The sequence below is a fragment of the Ursus maritimus genome, unplaced genomic scaffold, assembly GCF_017311325.1.
Source record: "Ursus maritimus isolate PB19 unplaced genomic scaffold, ASM1731132v1 scaffold_34, whole genome shotgun sequence".
Classification (NCBI taxonomy): Eukaryota; Metazoa; Chordata; class Mammalia; order Carnivora; family Ursidae; genus Ursus; species Ursus maritimus.
In genome coordinates this window covers 907,363-928,324 of record NW_024426008.1, presented here as the reverse complement: position 1 = coordinate 928,324, position 20,962 = coordinate 907,363, and the positions used below count along the sequence as shown (strand labels likewise).

The 20,962-nt window shown below is 44.8% G+C and overlaps 1 protein-coding gene and 1 non-coding gene across 2 annotated transcripts in view; both read right to left on the bottom strand.

The window, feature by feature from the left end:
- Positions 1-774: 774 nt before the first annotated feature.
- HSD17B3 (hydroxysteroid 17-beta dehydrogenase 3) overlaps positions 775-20,962 on the bottom strand; it is a 39,874-nt gene continuing 19,686 nt past the window's right edge. The window contains exons 3-11 of the mRNA XM_008711805.1: positions 16,325-16,400; positions 14,542-14,649; positions 13,210-13,277; positions 11,922-11,957; positions 9,072-9,106; positions 7,908-7,989; positions 7,183-7,248; positions 5,648-5,797; positions 775-1,954 (exon numbers count right to left, since the gene is read on the bottom strand). Of these exons, the coding sequence (XP_008710027.1) occupies positions 1,856-1,954; positions 5,648-5,797; positions 7,183-7,248; positions 7,908-7,989; positions 9,072-9,106; positions 11,922-11,957; positions 13,210-13,277; positions 14,542-14,649; positions 16,325-16,400 (720 nt within the window). The 3' untranslated portion in view covers positions 775-1,855. The remainder of the gene's footprint in view (positions 1,955-5,647; positions 5,798-7,182; positions 7,249-7,907; positions 7,990-9,071; positions 9,107-11,921; positions 11,958-13,209; positions 13,278-14,541; positions 14,650-16,324; positions 16,401-20,962) is intronic.
- On the bottom strand, positions 17,285-17,390 carry LOC121100162. Its single transcript, XR_005831902.1, has one exon. It is a non-coding gene; the product is annotated as a U6 spliceosomal RNA (small nuclear RNA).

The following is a 20,962-nucleotide window of genomic DNA, read 5'->3' as shown; positions in this document are numbered from 1 at the left end:
TAGGCCTGTGATGGGTAGTAAGGAGGGCACGTATTGCATGGTGCACTGGGTGTTATACACAAATAATGAATCATGGAACATTCCATTAAAAACTAGGGATGTACTGTATGGTGACTAACATAACAATAAAAAATTATTCTAAAAAATAAATAGAAAATAAAAAAACAACAACAAAGAGAAGGGATTTAGTAGAAGGAATTGGCAACACCACAGCAGGAGGCGGAAAGAACACAAAGAGGGTACTTAGGAGCTCAGGTATCAATAACTGCAGGGCTGGCAGAACCAGCGGAGCAGGTGCTGTTTCCAGGAACTGGGTGTTGCAAGGGGGAGCCTCTGCATGGCTAATGCTCAGTGCCCTGATAGGGGTGCTGTGGGACTGGTGCTACCATCCAGCTTCCTGGGTGGTGCTGAGGCTGGCTACCGCTGTCCCCTCTGCAAGGGGATGGTAACCAGAATGCAAACAGGAAGGAGTTTCCCTCAGCCCTCACCTTCTTTTACTCTCCCAAAGTTGCCTCCCACGGGCAGAAGCTAACAAAAAAGCCGGCTGGCATAAGTGCCTTAAGACCTGAGCCTGGAATTTCCCTGCCCAACATCCTCAGAGTATGAAATGTGGGGCTTAGGACAGAAGACAACAGGTGAATAACCAATACCTATGGGCACCATCAAAACATTCTGTACTGTAGTTATTATTGTTACCCATAACTGATAAAATTTAAATCAATCTCCATACCTCAGAATGAATTTTTCCCAGTCTTTTCCCCAGACCAGGTTTGATAAAAGCTATGCTATTTCAGCCCATGATTTCCAAGCTTACCCAGGTTTTAAATGTTCTATCTACCCTGAGCTTCCCCCCAAACATCAAAATGCCCCATAAATACCAACCAAATTTCCCAGACTCCTTTTATAACTAGAGCAACAGTACATAAATTCTTTTCTCACACCCTAAGTGCCTCTGATGGTCTCAGGAAAGATGAGTGCCACCGAGTGTCTGCAGAGCCGAGAGCATGGTGATGTCTTAGGGGGAGCACAGGGTAGACTGACCCGGGCCAGCCAAAACACGCTCACTGGTCTGCTCCTCCTCCGACTCCCTCAAGACCTGAAGGCAAGTAGTTCCCCCCACACACCACCCCCTATATGTTGACAAGTAAAGGCGACAGCCCAGCACCCCAAAAGCTGGAGACCTATAAAAGTCTCATTCCTGCAGGTATCAACACCTGCACCACAGCAACGGTTTTTCAGCTATTTTTATCAATGTATGTTTTTCTGTTTTATTTTTACGCACACACTCTGACATAGAACCCCAAATATAAATAAAATAGATAAAGCTGGTTCTGCATTAGTTGAAATGGGAGGCCCCAGAAACTGGCCTGATGCAGCTGTGGGCCCCACCCCTTCCGCTAGAGTTTCCGGGGTCTCTGAGGAGCCCAGTCCGAGTGCTCTGGAACTACAGCAGGCTCGGGAAAGTTCGGTAACTGCTGACGTTCTTTAACACAGCCACAAAGGTAGCTTCTCTGTGTGAACGTTCTCAATATTCACGGTATCAGAGGCTTCCTTCTCACCACATTTATATTACAATCCCACATAGAAATTCTTCCAGTTTCCCCTATAGACACCCTCATCTTTTCACACACAAAGCCCTAAACCCCATTGCACAATGCATGTGTTCACACTACAGCTTTCCTAAGACGCAAGAAAAATGGGAAAAAAAAAAAAAAGGAAGTTGTATTTGGGGACTGTATTTGTGACATGGCTTCTCCAGCGTCAGGGGAGAGGGGGCTCTTCTCCTTAGTTTTCTGCGGCCAGCGGGGAACGTGGCGAAGAGAACACCGCTGGATGGCGCGTCGGCCCGCTTGGACTATACGGTGTTGGTATTCTGCTTGAGGTAGTCCATGTATTTCTTCTGGAATGTGCTGCTGTACAGAACCCGTGATGGGATCAGGCTCAGGAAGCTCCGCTTAAATAGACAAAAACATGTGTTTGGGGAAGAAAGAAGAGCAAGCGAGTGAGAAAGGAACGCCTCAGTGTATATTCGCCATCTTTAAAAATATTTTTCGGACTGCTAGACTTAAGGCTCAAAATCTTTTAGGCACGTGCTAAAATTTAAAGGTCTTATGACACTTTCGCAGCAAACAAGGTTTTCTCAGAAACCAAAACCGTCACTTGTAGAATCAACCCTGAGGAAATTCTAAATGAAAAGAACTCTGTCCCGAGGAACACGCTTCCCCCCCTTTCTCCTTCTCTTAGCGAGCACGTCCTCTTCCTAGTGCCCAATCTCCCAGTGTCTTCATGTTCTTTTCACCAAGGAGATTCCAGAAAACAATCAGAAATGCTTTCACCACCTGGCATAATGCCTGAGGCGTAGTAGGCACTAAGCAAAGACACAAATGCATCGAAGAGTTTATGAACAAAAGCCAGACACAGCAAAGTATAAATCACTAACATGGAACATTTGCTTGGAAAAGTGGGGGGTAGGTATGGAGGGGGGCTTCAAGTCAAGGCATGAAGGCTTAGTTGGACGCACACCAGGCAGTACGCACAGGCCTTGAAAGGCCTCTTGCCCTCGGATCATACCCATGTCCTGTAAGACAGCTTCAGGCCCCCGGAAGCAATCACTCTGTCCGCAGGGTAATCCTGGGCGTCCAACACTCCTCAACGTACTGCTCCCCACTGAACAACAGGATTTCAACCAGAGGAAAGTGTAAGCGTTTCAGTAAGTGTTCCTGTTCTTCAGAAAGCTCAGATTCTCAGACTATTGCACTCATTGAGATATTTCAAAGCAGGGGACCAAAGACGGCTTCTGGGGAAACAAAATAAAACCCTTCCTCCACAAGCCAAGTCAATGAGTGAATGCAACTTTTTCCTCAGGAACTTCATTATTATTCCCTTTAGAGCTTTTTAATGTCACAGCAAAATCAAGCCCTTTCATTAGCCTTGCCTTAAAACTAAATGTTTTGGCTTAATGAAGTCAGCCATAAAGAAAATAAATTAAAATTCCAGGTCCCTAGAAAATGTTCTAAAAGGTCCCTTCTTCTGTCTCCTCCTTGTCGTCTACCTTCTCCCAATCTAGAAGGATGGTGTAGAAGAAACCAGGGAAAGCATGGCATTGCACAAAGGTGGACTAAAACCCTAGCCTCACCATTACCGCCAAGTGGCCTTGGGTATCTCATCTAGCCTGAATCTCAGCTTCCTCAACTATAAAACAGGAACCAAATGATCTGTCTTACGAGATGGTTAAGAGAAGTAACCCCGAGTACCACATGGACCCTACATTAGAGGCTCTATTCCAGCCCCCGTTCCGGTCCTAAAACTCCTCGGGAGCGAAGTGCATGCTGTCTTTGCCTTGCCTTTCTGGAATAGAAGGTTTGCTTGTTTACCAGTCAATTCTACTTGATTGCTCAAACTTCAGAGTCAATGATTTTTCTAAATTCCAGCAGGCTCTCAATTGGCCTTAATGGCTTTAAAGATTTGTGTGTTCTCCTTTGTTTGCTCTTTTGCTTCAATAGGCACGAAGACTCTTTTGCCTAGGCTGTTCTTGGCCTCTATTTGCCAGAAGAGATTTGATTTGTTACATAAGAAATCAAAAGAGAAAAGACAAAATTTTTTTTTTCAACTTTTGACAACTAGAATTGCGTTGTGTAGCAAGACGATAATCTTGCAAGCCAGGCTATGTCTTGAGAAAACATTTTCTAAATGTTGATGGATTCCATTTAAGACATCAACATCCCAGAGGACATGTATTCTTCTATACGTGGGCCTAGGCTGGGTGGAGGGCTGGGATACCAGGGAATTCAGGTGAAGAATATGAACATGTGGGGTGCCTGGGTGGCACAGCGGTTAAGCATCTGCCTTCGGCTCAGGGCGTGATCCCGGCGTTATGGGATCGGGCCCCACATCAGGCTCTTCCGCTATGAGCCTGCTTCTTCCTCTCCCACTCCCCCTGCTTGTGTTCCCTCTCTCGCTGGCTGTCTCTATCTCTGTCGAATAAATAAATTAAAAAAAAAATCTTAAAAAAAAAAAGAATATGAACATGTGATAAATAAATAGAGGGGACACTGAGGGCAGAGGAGGAGATATCACCCCCATTCTTGGGGAACATTATCTCAGCATGGCAAGAGAGGTGCTGGCATTTGGTTTTCCAGCATTAGTCAAGTCCATGTTGATGCTGATACAGAAGTGAGAGCCAAAGGGCCTTTATGAACCAAAGATCCAGATGGACTGTAGGTGTATGGCTGCATGAGGGAAGTACAGCAATTCAGGGCTCTGCAGTCCTTAGTAGCCAGGAGTTCACTGACCAAGCCAAATGGATAGAAAGGGTCATTGCTCCCCAGAGTCATAAATCAGCAAGGTGAACAACCACCAGGTAGATGTGGGACAACAGCCACACACACTTGAGGACCAGCAGGAGATCGTGAAGATTCTTCTCCCTGATATCGTCTCAGTGAGAGAGGCAGGAGAAAGGCATGCTCCCAGAAAGACTGAACCCTTTAAATAAGAAACAAAAAGCACATTTCCTAAATATCCAGCTCGGAGGACTAGATCAAACTGAATTTGAACTCATTGGACATTCTATTAATTTGTTTTCCTGCCATGCAGCCAGTAGTGATCTGGAGAAAGACCAGATCACCAACAGGCAAGGTCAAGAGCTTAGATTCTTCCCGTGTGTCCACTCGGTAGCGTGTCTTACACTGGGGATGCTGCACATCGCTGAGGCTCTGCAGTAAAAGCAGCAAGTGATCTTCCGAGTCAGGGTCTCTTGTAGAGTCCCCAGGAGTCCCGGGGGTAACTGAACGCTTGGGAAGGGATCACGTATTCCTTCTAGCACCTGAGACAGAAGCAGAGCGGGGAGAAACCTAATTCCCATGACATGAGGCAGAGGAGAAAGTTGACATGTGAAGGGAAAGTAAAGATATGTCTAAAATTTTTTGGTGACACTTGAAACAGAACCACACTGACACTGTCTGTGTTTGTTTCCAGTATCAGTGTGCAAAAGTCAGTCTACCTTTGTTTCATGTTTGTGGTTGCTTCTAAAAGCAGCCCAGGGATGGTAAGACGTCCTCATACCCTATGCCACTAAATCTTACTTCCAGATTCGATGGAGTCCATGTTGTGCTAGAATCAGCTTGTACTTGGCTCTCAAGAGCCTATTCTGCACATTCCTAAATCCAGGGCAAGGACACACAATGGGAGCTTAAAATCAGCCATCGGGGGAGTATTTAAACCATGAAAACCAGCAAACCCTACAAATCAATGTGTTTGGGGTATTTTTCCTGGAGAGCCAGATATTAAAACATTTCTTAACGCAGGGAGCCAGAGAAGACAGCAGCACCCAGTCCCCACCCCGACACAAGGACCTTCCTGTGTCTTGGTCTGCTCTTCCAGACAGCTCAGGGAGCCACCTTACTTTCTGAGGAAAGAAGTGAGGGTGAGCCAAGGGTGATATTTGCCAGTAGGGGGTTATCTACGGACTGAGCCTGGGGGCTCCAGCTTCTCGCCTTCGCTACATACGCTCTTTCACTGGCTATGTGACCGCTTAGCAGCACAGCCTCGGCAGCACGAGCCTGGCCGCGAGAGGACAGGGTTGGCTGCTCCAGCAGCAAAGGAGAGCTCTGCAGGGACTGCGTGCTTCGAGGAAGGAGGTATCAGTTACCAAGAGTTCGTGGGTGAGGCAGCCACAGGTTTCATCACCAATCGTGATGTAATTCAGAGATTCTTTGACAAACTCGTCGGCAGTCTTGGTTATCATGTTGGCATGTAGATACTTCGTCATGGCAGTTGAAACAGCATATGGGGTCAGCACCTACAAGGGGGAATCGAGGCCATAACACAGGAGCAATCTGCCCACCCCCAAGAAATGCACCCCTATTCTAACCCTCCCTTTGTTTTCCAACTCTGTTCTTCTGTAAAAAGTCTCAGGATCTCCACTAATAATGGAGCACTGGAAAGGCATAGAACTGGCACAGAGCTGTGAATCAGAAAAACTGGTTTCTGGTTTAATTTCATCACTAACTCAAGCTGAGGCCTTAGCCACACAACGTCAGCTGGTTCAAGTGTACACAGGGTGACGGAGGACATGAATTATCTCTTAGAACATGGTGACCAGACCAAAGATAAAAATGCAGGGCAGTTAAATTTGAAATCCAGAAAAACAAGGAAAAAAAGTTCAGTATAATATGTCTCAAGTATTGCATGGGGTATACTTACGCTAAAAAAAAATGTTATTATCTGAAATTCAAATTGAACTGGAAGTCCTGTATTTTATCTGGCAACCTTATGTGAGAAGCTTATTGCTAATATATACAACCAAAGTTGGAGCTATTTAAATTTGGATTCCCACTTTCACACTTCAGTTAGGAGCCAGGAGTGACACATACTTGATCATCTTTCCTGTTGTGGTAAGAAAAATAAACAACCACACATCGTGGCCTGCAAAGCCAACACCATCAGTATTTACAGCAATCATTTTAAAGATTTAACCCTGAGTGTGCCTTTTTCATTTCTAATAGTAGGTCATAAAATTTCTTCCTAAACAATAACAAAAAATGTCTGCAAATTGTTTATTCCAGGTTCCAGAAAGCACTTAGCTCTAACTATGTTGCTGAACCAAGCCCATGCATGTCACTGACACCTCAAGACTACAGATGGCTGTGACAACCCAGCTCTGTTGACGGTTGGGACAAGGTCATCTCCACGATGGTTCTGTCATGGAGGTGAAACAGGAAACCAAGTACCTCTTCCCCAACTACTAAAGAACCACAGTGTGGGGATCTTTGGGGCCCATCACAGATGAACAGCTCCCAAAGTACCTCCAACCCCCGCCTGCTGCCTCGTTCCAACATGGATCATTTGCTGTTTTCTTTTGTATCTTCTCCACAATTCCTCCCACCTAAGCCCATCTCCTGTACCTGGGTCAGAGAGTAAAGGGTGGTTAGACAAGACCCCAATTTCTGTCCTGATGCAGTGCTTACTCACTGCATTTCCTCCTCCAGGGCATGGGGGAGGGCAGCAGCAGGCAGAACTAGGGTGGCTCAGTTGCCACTGTGATGGTCACAGGAACTCCCGTGGTGTCATCCAGACCCTCCCTCCTGGCTGTGTGTGCACAGCCGGTCCTGCAGGAGGCAGTGTCCCCAGCTCCATGGGGAGCCACAGTTCCTCGTCCCAAAGACCCAGCGCTGTTAACCTCACCTGAATAATGATTCCTTTCCGTTTATATTCTGCTTGCAGTGCCTTGGAAAACATGCACACAAAAGCCTGGAGCAAGAAGGAGAAAACAGCTAAGGGAGAATTTGTTTTGTCATCTGAGGCAACTGATTCAGATTTCGAAGGGCACTGCAGGGAGCCTACCTGCTTGACCTTAAAATGCAGCAGTTTGCCTGATGGGAGTTAGGACTTTGTTTCTTGGCTTGGGAAAATCTCCCTCAATGAGCAGGAGCATACATTTTGGGATAAATACATGCCGAGGGCCACTGCATACAGGCGACCCTACCCAGGGAAAGCTCTCCCTTGTCTCCCTGCTTGGGAACACCCCCTCCTCTGAGGGTTTGTTTTTAAGACTAGGGTATGGGACACCTGGCCAGCCCCCAGGACAGAAGAAAGCTCCAGTGTTACTTGCTGGCAGCAAGAGACCAGGGCTCTGGGGCAACGAGTTGAGTAGGGCCTGGAGTCCCAGGGGGGCTGTGCCTTTCCTGCTAGTTGCTGCAGGGCTCCATCAGCCCAGGGCCAGTGCCTTTTTCTAATTTGTACCCAGACATCTGCTGAACGGCCCTGTACATAGAAGCCCTCTGGACATTTGCCCTCCAGGCCAGCCTGTCCATCAGCTTGCCAGATGATCTGAAGTCCAGAGGAAAACGCCAACTGGGAGAAACAAGAGAAAGAAGGGGAAGAAGTTTGGCCTCCATGCTGTCACTCACCTTGGAAGCCGAATACATGGAGTAGAGAGGCCAGGGAAAGATGGCCACACCGGAAGAAATGTTCAAGATAAGGCCTTTCTGCCTAGAAAACAAAGGAAAGTTCTGAATGATTTGCTGCCTGATCACACGCACCCTGAGAGGAAAGAGAGCAAAAGAGCTCCTGTGACTTTCACTGGAAAAGTCCATCCCCTGTAGGATGTGCACCACGAGTTCTGCTCCCCAGAGCTATACGCTTCCCTATGGCCTGGATCACGACACCAAGCAGTGACCCCGCTCAGCAGTCAGTTGACATCAAGGGCTGGTGACTGGAAACAGGGGTTCTGCTGCAACAGAGATCCCCCACCAAAATGCCGAGGACCAACTCAGCTCAGACAAGACTCAAGGGGGAAGGGACCCTTCTTTCTCAAATGTGACCACATGAGCTCAAGGTCCCTTTTAACTCCTCAAGATGACTCACACAGGGACAGATGTCAAATGCAGAATCCTGTCTTGGGCAGAATTTGACAGCCCATCATCTACTCACACAGGGACCCACACACGAGTCTCCAGGGTCCTTACTTAATCCTCTTGAAATCTGGTAACTTTAATCCTTCCCAAATAGATGGTTCAATCCAAAAAAACCAACAAACTGCCAATTAGACCATAAGGCCAAGCTCCTTCTTCCTCTTGGGAAGATAAAACTATCAACCATTTGCCTTTAATGAATACCACGTGGGAAAAAGCCAGTTCCCTAAGGGGTGTTGTAATAGGATAATAAAACCATGCACTAAATAGAGACACTGATAGGTGGTGATTTTTTCTACTAAATTTGAGTAATAATAAGAAATGGCCTTGATCTCAGGCCAATCTCTGAAGTTTCTTTTATGATCACCATGAGTTCATGTTTTGAATACAATGTGTGCTGAAATGGCTATTCTCTTCCTCCAGTAGTGCTGCCCTATACTTCAACTATGCTTATCTGTTTGCGAAGCTGGCCTGGTCCAGCATGTTACATTTTCTCCTGCAATCTGCACGTCCTTCATCACAGTTCTACCATTGGTTAAAGCTGCAGCGGGATGAACTTTCTCCGCCTACCGCCTTCACCGTGTCCCAAGTCCCCAGGTCAGCTAACGGCCAGGCCAGGGAGGCCATGCTGTTCTGTGCTTTTTCAAAAACAGACCTTACCTTGACTCCATGTGTTTCAGAATTAGCTGTGTCATCTATAAGAGAAGGGGTAGAGTTAAGTCCTCTGACGAAGGAGCTGAGTATCCAGTGGGTGGGGGCTTAGGGAAGTAGGAGCCAGAGGAAGCCAGAAAATGAGCTTAATCTCTCAGGTGGCCTTGAAAATCTGCTGACACTTGTCGGAGGTAATTCTGGCAACACTAGAGTCTGACTACAGCCCACAAAAGGCAACCTAGACAAACAGCAAACTGTTAGAGTCCTCTGGTTTCGTCCCCATAAACCTAACGTCTTCCTGGAAAATGAGGGCAGTGAAAAATTATGGAAATTGGCTTCTGGCCATGGGTTCCCCAGATACTCTTCATTCTGGGAGACAGGTGTAAGTAGGTTGGCCATCATAAACCTCACCCACGAGTTAGAAGTGGGGGGACGTCAGGAAACCTAACCAGTGTCCACGAACAATCCACATACAAGGCATGAGCTAGAGAAGGACATCTCAGTCCAACAGCAGCCACGTAAGCAGCTTGCAGACGGTCTGTGGAATAGCTGCATAGGGAACCCATGTCTGTCCATTGGAATTGCAGGTTGAGAAGTCCTTTCCCTGTCCCAACTTGCTAGTCCCGGAAGAGGTCTTCCTAACCAGTTCTGGAACTTAAATAGCCCATTAAGAGAGCTCTTCACTTCATAATTACAGGGCACCCCTTTTAAGAATTAAGGAAGAGGCAAACCCACAAACTGATATGTTCTCAAAAGGACAACTGAGTGGCATCAGGCCTTGTCTCAGGAGCAGGTTTGAGGAGAAAAGATCCAAACACATGGGGAAGGGCAGAGAAATAAAGGGGACTGAAGACCGGAACACAAATTTTGCCTATTTTTCCATGTTGTCTGGGGGCCCTGCAGGAGCTTCCCGGTAGGCTCTGTCCCCGCCTTTGCCCCTATATCACAGGGCAGGCTCCTAAACCCAAGCCTGGGGAACTCCAGATAATGTTTCTACTGCCCTGGGGCAGCAGTGGGGGCTGGAGTAGCCATAGACTATCTCCTGAAACACTGGATTTGGAGGGAGGTGAGAGAAGCATGAGGACTGGATCATGCCGTTACCTTCCCCTTGGCTCGGCCCACCTCACGAAGGGCGCCACAGGATGCTGGCAGCACCAGCATCTCCTCCAAGCCTCCCACCTGAATTCCCTATGATCCCAACAGAGAGACAACATTGGGCTTTGTGGGTCTCTCTGTCTCAAAGCTCCTGAAATTTAGTCTCTTACCCGAACTTCCCTTTGCCCACGAACTCATTCCCACATCTCTGCCCTTGACAGAGAATTCTGTTATTTCCAGATGACTCGTTTGGGGTAACTAAGTGGTGCTAGGCATGCTTCCAACCAGTGCGGCCAACTGAGGCATGGTGTACTTAGAAAGCTAATCTTCAATTAGTTTTCTTCACTATTTAAGGAAATTAGTGTCTACCAATATATATAACAACGTTTTTTTAGCAAATCAAAGCAATTCTCTGCTAAAGGAGTCAGAGGGTTGTCAAATACATTGGGGAAACCCTGTGACCAAATGGACCAAGCCTGAAAGATCAATGTGTAAAACAACATGAAAGATTTTAGTGGTAAGGCAGCAGACAACAGTTGAACATATAAAACTTATAATTACACCAGCTGCGGTTTTAAAAAAACTATTGATTGCTCAGCATAAAAAGAATGTATGTACCAATGAAAACTGAGCAGGAAACTATAAAATACCGGTATGCTTACAGAAGACCAACCAACGATCAACTCAGCTCATCCACCTAAAAATAATTTTACATGGTTCGTTCAGCATCCATCTCCCTCCTTATGTTGATGGCAACCTCTTTTCCTTTGGGAAACCAGCCCTCCTCTCCCAGGCCTTGCTATAAAGATGAGACCTGCTGCTCCTTAACTGGGGTCCCAGCACTATAAAACCAGGGATCATACCTGATTCACTGCTGTTAGTCAGAGTGGTCACAAGGACTGCCATGCACAGTTGGGAATATTGTATACTGAGCAAGGTGTCCAGCTGTGGGGTGACTGTAAGCTGAAAGCCCAGGGTTCACTCACAGGCAGTTAGAACGGCTCTCCCCATTCAAAGGAAAGGGAGACATCGTGTGCACACAGAAGCATCATCTATCCACTCTAAAGCAGCACCTTCTTCCGAATTGTCCGCCCAGGGGGGTGCCTTTTTCTTACTCATTCAGAGGCACAACACAGGACAGCTTTGGGATAACCACACCTGTAAAGGCTGATGCAGTTGACCCTGATCAAAGAACCCAACTGCTGAATGGCCCCCGACACATCCCTTAATCCAACACCGTCTCAACAGCAGAGGAAGAACGGAAGTTGGGGGGAGTTAAACAGCAACGCTGCCCAACCAGCCAGCAGTTGAGATGAGATCAGAATACAAACGAACGTGAGTTTCACTCCCACAAATATTTATTGAACGTCAAAAGTCCAGAAAATCCAAGCCAGGCCTTCTGTCATTTTTCCAAACTGAGTGAGCTTTCCACTATTACCAAAAACTAAAACTGGAAGAAGGTATTTTTTTTTTCAAGTTGCCCTGTTCTCCCAAATAAGTTGCAGTGTCATCAGGTCTAATATGTTCTGACATGTGACAAAATTGGATGTAAAAATAAGATTCAGATAGTCTGGAGAATAAATTCATCACTGTATTTTCTGGATGAAAACAGAAAACGACAATCAAAAGACCACAAAGGGGCTTCTCAACCAAGTGCAGTTCAATGTCAAAGACTTCCTCAGGGGAGAAAGCAATTTCCCCGAGTTGCCGGATTTCAACAGTCACTACAGTTTAATGCATTCAGCGCATATACTGAGCACATACCTTCACTACCGAGGTGACGTTACAGTGGATGAGACTCTGTAATGAACAAGCACAACCACGGATTAGCTGGCGATTTGAGAAAGTCTCCGGAGAAGTAGTCAGCGCTAAAGAACCATAAAGTGGCAAAACCGTGTGTCTGAGCAGTGCGCCTCACAGGCACTGCCTGGAAACTGATTCCTAATTCAGGGCCACCAAGCACACACTGGGACCGGTGAGCATCTGACAGCCACTGTGACTCTCTACGAATGTGATCTTGAGAAGTTAATGAAGAAGTTAATTAAGAAATAATTTCCTTCAAAATTTAGGGACTTTCCTTCAAAACACGTTATTTCAAAGGGAGATGGTTAATTTCCATCTGGAGGAAGCAAGGTGAGCATATGTGGGCCTAGAAGACGATAGCATGGAGAATGGAAAGGTGAATGGTAATATAAGTAGAGGTTTGGGGCTACAAGGGGCCAGATAGAGAATCCACTGGAATCACCCAAGACAGACAGAAAGGAAGGGAGGGACAGATAGAAGCAAGCACTAATGCAGACATAAGCAGGGAAAGAGAAGCAAGAATGGAGCCTGCTTACTGGAGAGACACAGACTTGTGCCAGCAACAGGGAGTTAGATGGGGTTAGACATGTGACCAGGAGGGGAATTTTGCCAGGCGGCGTTATTTGCCCATGCAGTACACTTGGGGCTTACATAGGACCACGGGAACACCATGACAGCCTGTTTACAGTGGGTATAACTCCGTGATTCCGAAAGTCAGGGCCTGGAGGAGAGTCAGCCAACAGTGCTTTCAAGGACTCTTAAATGCATAACAAACAAGCTCCTGCCCTCCGCGGCAGCCCCATGGGTCGGTCAGCCTCGCAGTTTGCAGCACAGACCTTCCTAACGCTGAAAGCTCAAAGAAATCCTATGACTTGCGAAGACAAGGAAAGCCAAAGAATTGGCCTTCTCCCACTTATAACTACAGATGTGAATTTGTTAGCCGACACAAAGCCCCGAAAGATTAAAGCAGAATACAGAACCCCAAAAGAACGGGACAGTGGACAGGTACGTTCTGATGTGCAGAGAAGAAGGATGTCTCTGTTCCAGAGGGGGTCGTGAAAAGTGGTGCCCTTGCCCGTGTGTCAGGTACTAAGGTAAAGAGAGAGATCACAGACACCCATGCGGAATACAGAACTTCGGCCTGACCGTGTCCTAGGCACTCCTTCCCAGGCCCGGGGGACTGGTAACCCAGCCAGGGGGCCCAGGCTGCAGTGAGGGGAAATCATCCGCAGAAAGAGCCCAGGCCTACCTGGATTTCATCGGGTGTATCAAGGAAGTGGCTCGGGAGAAGGTTTGGAAGCATTCCGACGTTGTTGACTGACAGAGGCAGAATAGAAAGATGTCAGAAGAGCCGGTAGCGAATGTTTATTAAAAGCCTTAAACATGGGGCGCCTGGGTGGCACAGCGGTTAAGCGTCTGCCTTCGGCTCAGGGCGTGATCCCGGAGTTCTGGGATCGAGCCCCACGTCAGGCTCCTCCGCTAGGAGCCTGCTTCTCCCTCTCCCACTCCCCCTGCTTGTGTTCCCTCTCTCGCTGGCTGTCTCTGTCTCTGTCGAATAAATAAATAAAAATCTTTAAAAAAAAAAAAAAAGCCTAAACATGTTTATATTCAACCCCAGAAGATCCTTTTCTTGGGAAGTTTTCCTAAGGAAACACGTACAGAAAAAATGTGGAGACAAGGCTGTTCTTTGCCCCATGATCTGATAACTAGGAAATTGGAGGAGAAAACAGTTGTCCTGTAAGAGGGAGCATCAGGTGGACCGGGGGCAGCCAGACGGTGGAGTGCGACACGCTCACACAACGCTGCGGCTGCTTAGCAGTGTGAAGACACGGGGAAACATTTGTGGTTACGGTTTTTAAAAAATGTTACAAAACAGTATGTAAATTTCGTCCCAGTGTTGAACATTTGCGTGTATGTGTCTGGAAGGATAGACATCAAAGCGTTATCTCAGGCTGTTGGGTTTTTAAGAAATTTATAGATCTTTTATGTGCTCGTGTATTCTTTTTGGTTTTTTTGCAATAATGTGGTTTACATTTTTATTAGTAAAAAATTTAATTATTTTTAAAATTCAATAGGAAGTGTAGAAATCAAATCTTCTTTCCAAGTATAATACAGACGCTGTGCTCTGTATGAGGTAATAAAATGTCACAGAAAAAATATTAAATATTATTATTATCATTGTCTTGTTTCCTGAATACCAGAGTCAATTCTCAAAGAACCATGCTGACTCACTATTTCGTGACTCAATCACAACAATGTTTGTCTGCTAAACTAATTCTTCAGGACAGTGTTTCTGAGATTCTTCCTAACATCCAAATCAGTGGGAAAAAATCCATTTTCCTATTATAAAATATGATTGGGAAGGTTGACATATCTTAGTTTCATGCATTCCAAAGCCATAAATAAATTTGTTAATCCAATATGCCTCTTGAAGAATTGAGCTATAATATTCTGTTGAATGCTACAGCTTAAAAGACAGTCCAGAGTCAAGTTCAAGTTTACCACAGAAAAATCAAGTGTCACTAAGATAATTACGTCACTGATGTCTTACAATCAGCTTTGTGTTTTGCCATTTACTTACCTAAAATTCCAATGTCTAAGCCTTTAAGTTTTTCTCCAATATAGTCATAGATGTTGTCTTTGGTAAAATCTGCTTGTATAATCTTCACACTGCTCCCTGTAGTGCACTCTGCATTGGAGACAACAGGGATTCTTGAATGAACGGGAATCCAAATCCCTCCCCTGCTCATGGACTTCTCCAATGCTCCTGTAATGTGCTAAAAGATTTGTGAGTGATGGTTTCTGGTGTTTCTAAGAGTTACTGCGGTGACAAGTGCGTGCACCAAAATAAAGTTAATGCAGTGATTCTCAAAGTGGGGTCCACAGGCCACAGCATCCACATCGCTGGGAACTTGTTAGAAACGCAAATTCTCAGGCTGCACCCCAGACCTACTGACCCAGAAAGCCTGAGACTAGGACCCAGCGATCCATTATTGCATGCACTCCCAGTGACCCTGATCCATGCTCTAGTATGAGACCCCCAGTCTAGAGGCTGTGAGAGGATAGTGTGATATTGCCTCTGCTCAGCGTCCCCTTGGCTTAGAGCAATCCTCTGTTTTTTCTAAGTCTTTAGCATTCACAAAGCATTTACATACACAGTATCTTATTTTAACCCTCTCTACAACATTGTGAAGTAGATTTTACACCCATTTTCAAGAGGAGAAAACTAAGGTTTAGAGAGGCTAGCTTGCCCAAAGATACCCACTCTCTGTTCCCTCCATGCCACTCCGCTGTTCCGTGTGGACTTGGCCTTGTGCCGGAGCTTTCGGCGGATATGAAAGCAACAGGTAGGTTTCACCAACTGCTGCCTGCTCAGCTTTGGGGTTAAACCCAGTATTTCTGGGAGAAGTGATCTTGAGGTTTAGTTTGGGGAGTGGGAGGTGCTTTCAGTCCAAAGACACTTCTTGCTTTTCAAGAGGACAATAAAAAGCACATCTTAGCATTATGACAGAAGCACTGAAGAATGTCCTAGTCCTGGTCAGAGTACTTTTGATATCCAGACACAGAACAAAAGCAGAATTCATTAGTTGAAGGGCACTGAGCCTCCACTGGGCCTCCAGCCCCATACCTCCCACATCCGTCTCCCATCCCAAATCTCCCTCAGGGACACAACACCATTTCCTGATAGCCTGACCCAGTCTTCACAAGTCTTCATAACTGAAGACTTGTTCCTTTGAGTTAAGGACATTATGAATTGCTAAATTAATAATTAATTATTAAAATAAATTACCCAAAGAGGGATATGATTATTATTAACTAAGAACACTTCACAGTGAGTCATAATAATAAAACATTGTAATGTAAATGCTGCCTCATAGAGTTGTACAGTGTACAACCTTCACAACCATACGTGGCAGCCCTGGATCAAGTCTTCTTTTAAAAAATCTGACAAACACCAGTAAGCATCACCCCTCACCTTCCTGCAAGGAGCAGGGCATAGACATAGGGAAATGAAGTCCCAAACAGATCCTGTTTTTGAAGGGAGTAGCAGAAGCAACAGGGCGGCTGGGACCTGTTGGTGAGCAGAACTAATTCTAGAGATGAAGACACAGGACCAAAGGAGATAGTGGACCTCTGTGTGCATGAGTCTGTTCCTACTTCATCCAGCCCAAGGAATCCCTGCTGAACCAAAGCTGCCTATGTCCTGCACCTAACTTTGTCCAGTGAGCTCCCCACAGAAGGGCCAGTGCCCAGGCTCCAGGAGCAGCCAGCCTTAGACACTGATGGAGCTTCCGACGCAGGACAGAAGCAGACTTGGTTGGTGGGCTCCACAAACATCTCCCTGGTTTCTCGGGGTCACTCACCAATCTCTGTGGCCATGGCCTGTAGTTTGTTAAGTGTCCGGCTAATGAGCACGACGTTGAGTCCTTGTCTTGCTAGCTGGGAGCAAGGGTGGGAAAACCAAAAAAGAGAAAGATGTAAGCAGATAGGGAAGGCTTGTTTTCACGGTGAATTGGGGCATCAGCCCCTTGGCCACAGCACAGTGGGTTTGCCCCTCCTGGGTTGTGACAAAGGTTTCTGGATCATGAGCGGAACAGCCACACTGGGCCGGGCTCGAGGTGACATAACAAGAGTAGTCTACTTTTTTGTTCATTATGTGCCAAGAACTATTTATACAGACCCACAATCTAAACGCCTTCTCATCAGAAATGTCTGGGCTCAAATGTGTGCTTGAATTCCACATTTGGAAGATTTATACTACCATGTAGATAACAAGTCTAGGGCAGCTCCCCCTGTTACAAAGCAGTATTTCTGCAGAAACTTTTGAGCTGCTTGCTATTCACAAGGACCTTCTCAAGGTTCACTTCACTCGGGCATGGTCGTGAGCCTGAGCTCTCTCTGTTCTCTGGCTCTCAGCAGGACAAAAAGTAGAATAAGGAACAGAGGGTAAACCGAGGCTTCCCAGAGATCAGGAAGGAGCTCTTCTTCAGAGCAGATGGTGCCTTGATGCAGGGGGCTGAGTGGCAGCGTGCAGGGGAGGCACGCACTAACATGGCACAATGGACAGGCCACCTCGCTGTGCCTGTCACGGACAGGCCCAGACTCCTCACACCTGAAACTGTCGCAGGGAGAAAAGCTAGAGCTTTCCCTGAAGACCAAAGGAAAAGCCAGCATTCGTGTAAGCCGAGACTGATGACATGTGAGTTAGTGACCACGGAGTCTGTTAAGTGAAATCTTTCTCTGTGGTTTTAATTAAGTGATTTATACTTTTATTTTTTTCAATTGTGATAAAATCCATAGAGCATACAATTTGCCATCTTAACAAATACACGGAACGTTTCATGAATCTGCGTGTCATCCTTGTGCAGAGCCCTCCTAGTCTTCTCTGTATCGTTCCAGATTTAGTGTGTGTGTTGCAGAAGCGAGCACTGTGCCACTGTTGTAAGACGGAATGATATATTACAGAAAACACAAAACAAAGCTGAATTAAAGACGTAACATGGGATCTCCAATAGCCAACAGGTCAATGTTCAAGCCAATGGTTTCCAAGTCACCCAGGGAGGTGTCAAAGGAAACAGTAATCCCCACCCAAACCATCCAAATAAAAATGTCTGGGGTTGAGGCATCAGCATTTATGTCTTCTTCTATTTTAATTTATTAAATTATACTATGAAATACGCAAGTACAAGCCCATTGTAAAAGACGTCCCCAAATCCCCCAGTCCCACTTCCTTACCCGCCCCCAGGCTCCTTCAGTTTGCTGTTGACCCTCTTGTCTTTTTCTCGGCATCTACGTGCGTATGGAGGTACACACAGCAATAAACATTCGTTTTGTGGGATTTCTTTCCTTTCGCACTTCATAAATGGCATTGTAAATACTGTGCTTTTACCTTAATGATGTGTCTTATCTCTCAATAGCGTATCTATCTCCCTATCAGTCCAGTTTGAGTCCCTTGATCCTTTTCTTTTTTTTTTTTTTTAAAGATTTTGTTTATTTATTTATTCCACAGAGATAGAGACAGCCAGCGAGAGAGGGAACACAAGCAGGGGGAGTGGGAGAGGAAGAAGCAGGCTCATAGCGGAGGAGCCTGATGTGGGGCTCGATCCCATAATGCCGGGATCACGCCCTGAGCCGAAGGCAGCCGCTTAACCGCTGTGCCACCCAGGCGCCCCCGTTGATCCTTTTCTATTGCTTCATAGTGTCCCGTAGTTCACTTTTGGGTGAGCACTGAAGTTATTTTCAAGTTTTCCTATTACCGGTATTGCTACAATAAACCCCCTTCTATTTAGCTCTTTGTGTATACAAGTGAATTAATTCCTAGAGTAGATAGGCAAGAAGAAGTGGAATTGTTGTATCAAAGGGCGCTCGCTTTTTAAATTTTAACAGTGTTGCCAAATGCCGCTCCTTGAAACTGTCCCACCAAAAATATAGCCATAGCTATTTCTTCACACTCAAGCCAATATTTTTTATTAGCAAACTTTTCAACTTTTCCCAACCTAATGGTTTAGAAATTATAGCCTTGTATTGTTTTAATTTGTATTTTTCCAATTCTCAGTGGGGCTGAGCAGTTTTTGTATGTTTCTGTGAGTTACCAGTGTAAACACTTTGCCCCTTCTTCTACTGGGTTGTCATTTTCTTAAAAATTGGTAGGTGTCTTGTGGTTTTTTAATATATTCTGTGTATTCATTATTTGCCCACTATATATTTAGCAAGTATTTTCTCCTCTATTTACAGCACCTTGACCATACATTATATGTTAATTTTCATGTTATCAAGTTTGTGGATATTTGCTATGGCTTCTTAAAAATTTCCTTTACGAACTTCCCTAACTCCAAGGATATAAAGATATTTTCCTATAACCCTTCACAGTGTTTTTATCTTTCTTGTTTGTTTATTTTTGAGAATAATGTGAGTGTGAAATCACCCAACATTATTTTTTTCAAGGTGGGTGGCAATTTTCTTGACATTTTTCTATTTTTCCATTCCTTCTTGATTTAAAATGCTAACTTACTCATCTGCCCAATTCTTATATGTACATGGGTCTGTTTATGACCTACCTGGTCTGTTTCACTGACTTACCGGCCAATTTCTGTGCCAGTGCCCCTTCTGATTGAATCACAATCTTATAATAGGCTTTGACGTTTGATATGTGGAACAGGAAGTTCCTACCATTTATTATTCTCTTTCAAAATGTGTTTGTTTTATCTTCTTAGTTTAACTTTCCAAATAAATGATAAAATTGTCTAGTCAAGTAGTATATAGAAATTAGAGATATATAGAGGAAATAATATTTTATAATCTTATGATCTTTGCAGTAATCAGTTGTCTCATCCATAAATTTGGTATCCATTTAACCCAATGTTATGTGTTTTTCTAAAAACTTTTAGAAGTTTCTTCCTATAAATCTTGGACATTTCTTGTTAGTTTGCATTAGTCACATGGCCCCACGTAGTTGGAAGCGAGTCTGGGAATGCCCCTGCTGGGCAGCCACCTCCAGCTACAACTCTCCACCGTGGAAAAAAGAGTAGGGGTCTGGGAGGACATATAGCTGTTCCTGCCACCAATACCTTACATTTATTTGTTGTCATCATGAATTAAGTTATTATGGAAAGCAGAAGAAACTCTAGAATGAAATACGTAGGTTCAATTCCTGTTTTCCACCACTTAAACTTGTGCGCACAAGTTACTCGGACCAGACGTTCCTCATTAGCAAACCGAAGACACCAATTGACATACTTCATTAAATTGTTCTGAGAATCAAATGAAAAAACACACTAGAAGTGCGTGGTGCACAGCCCGCCACGCGGCAAGCACCCAACAGCCTCAGCTGTTTGTTCTCTATATCCCACTCTGTTACTCTCTCTGATTAGGAACTCGGCACAGCCATCCAGCCGAATTCTTTTATTCATTGTAATAGCTTCTTCGTCAATGCTTGGCTTTTCATCATAGACAATGATATTCTCTACAAGGTACAGTTTTGTCCCTCCCTCTCCAATATTTGCATATTTTTGCCCTCATTATGTTGGCTAATACCTCCTGCACTCTGTTAAGCAAATATATGGTCTGTCCTCTACCATACTGAGAACACTTACACAATGTTTCTCAATACAAAGTATGAGGTTTCCTGTTATTTCTGAAAGTCATTTTTTATCAATTTGGGAACATTTTCATCTATTCCTTTTTGCCAAATCACTTCTTTTTTAAATGGCTGGATTCAGTTTGCTAATACTTAACTTGGATCCCAATTCTCTTATGCTATCTTTGTCCCATTTTGATAACAGAGTCATGCTAATCTGTCTACACAATTCCTGAAACCTGTAGGGTCACCTACTTGTCCCAGCATTTTTCCAGTTTTAAAGCTCAAAGTCCCACATCCCAGGATCTGCCCTAGAACCAGGCAAATCAAACTGGCTGGGCATCCTAGAAATGTTTTGGGATTTCTCTTCTTATTCCTGGAAGATTTCATAATATTTACTTGTAAAAATATCTGGGTTTCTTATATAGGAAGAGCTATTCATAACTGCCTCTTCCATCTCACGCATGACTTGAGCCAACTTTGCTCGTTATGTTTCCATAGGAAAATCGTGTTTTTCATCTAGATTTTCAATGTAGTAACACAAAGATTTAAATAGTCTTTTATTCCTTTCTTTTTTCTTCTTCCTCTACTTTAAAAAAAAAAATCTTGACTGTAGCTAGGATCCTAATGTTGTTCCTTTTCTTTCTTTTTTTCTCTTTTCTTGAGTTTTCCAAAGATTTCTTCCCGTTTCTGTTGTTGTTGTTGTTAAGAAGCAGCTTTGGATGAGCAGTTTATTTATGTTGCTTCTGTCACCCATTTTTGTTCTTCTCTTTATTAACTTCCTCCTTCGTCTCTTTTGCGTTTATTTTGTTGTTCCCTTTCTCGAATTTCTTGAAAGCGAAGACTACTTACAGTCTTCCTTATTTTCTAAAACAGGAATTTAAAGCCAAAAATCTTCATTGACATAGCACTTAGACCATAAATC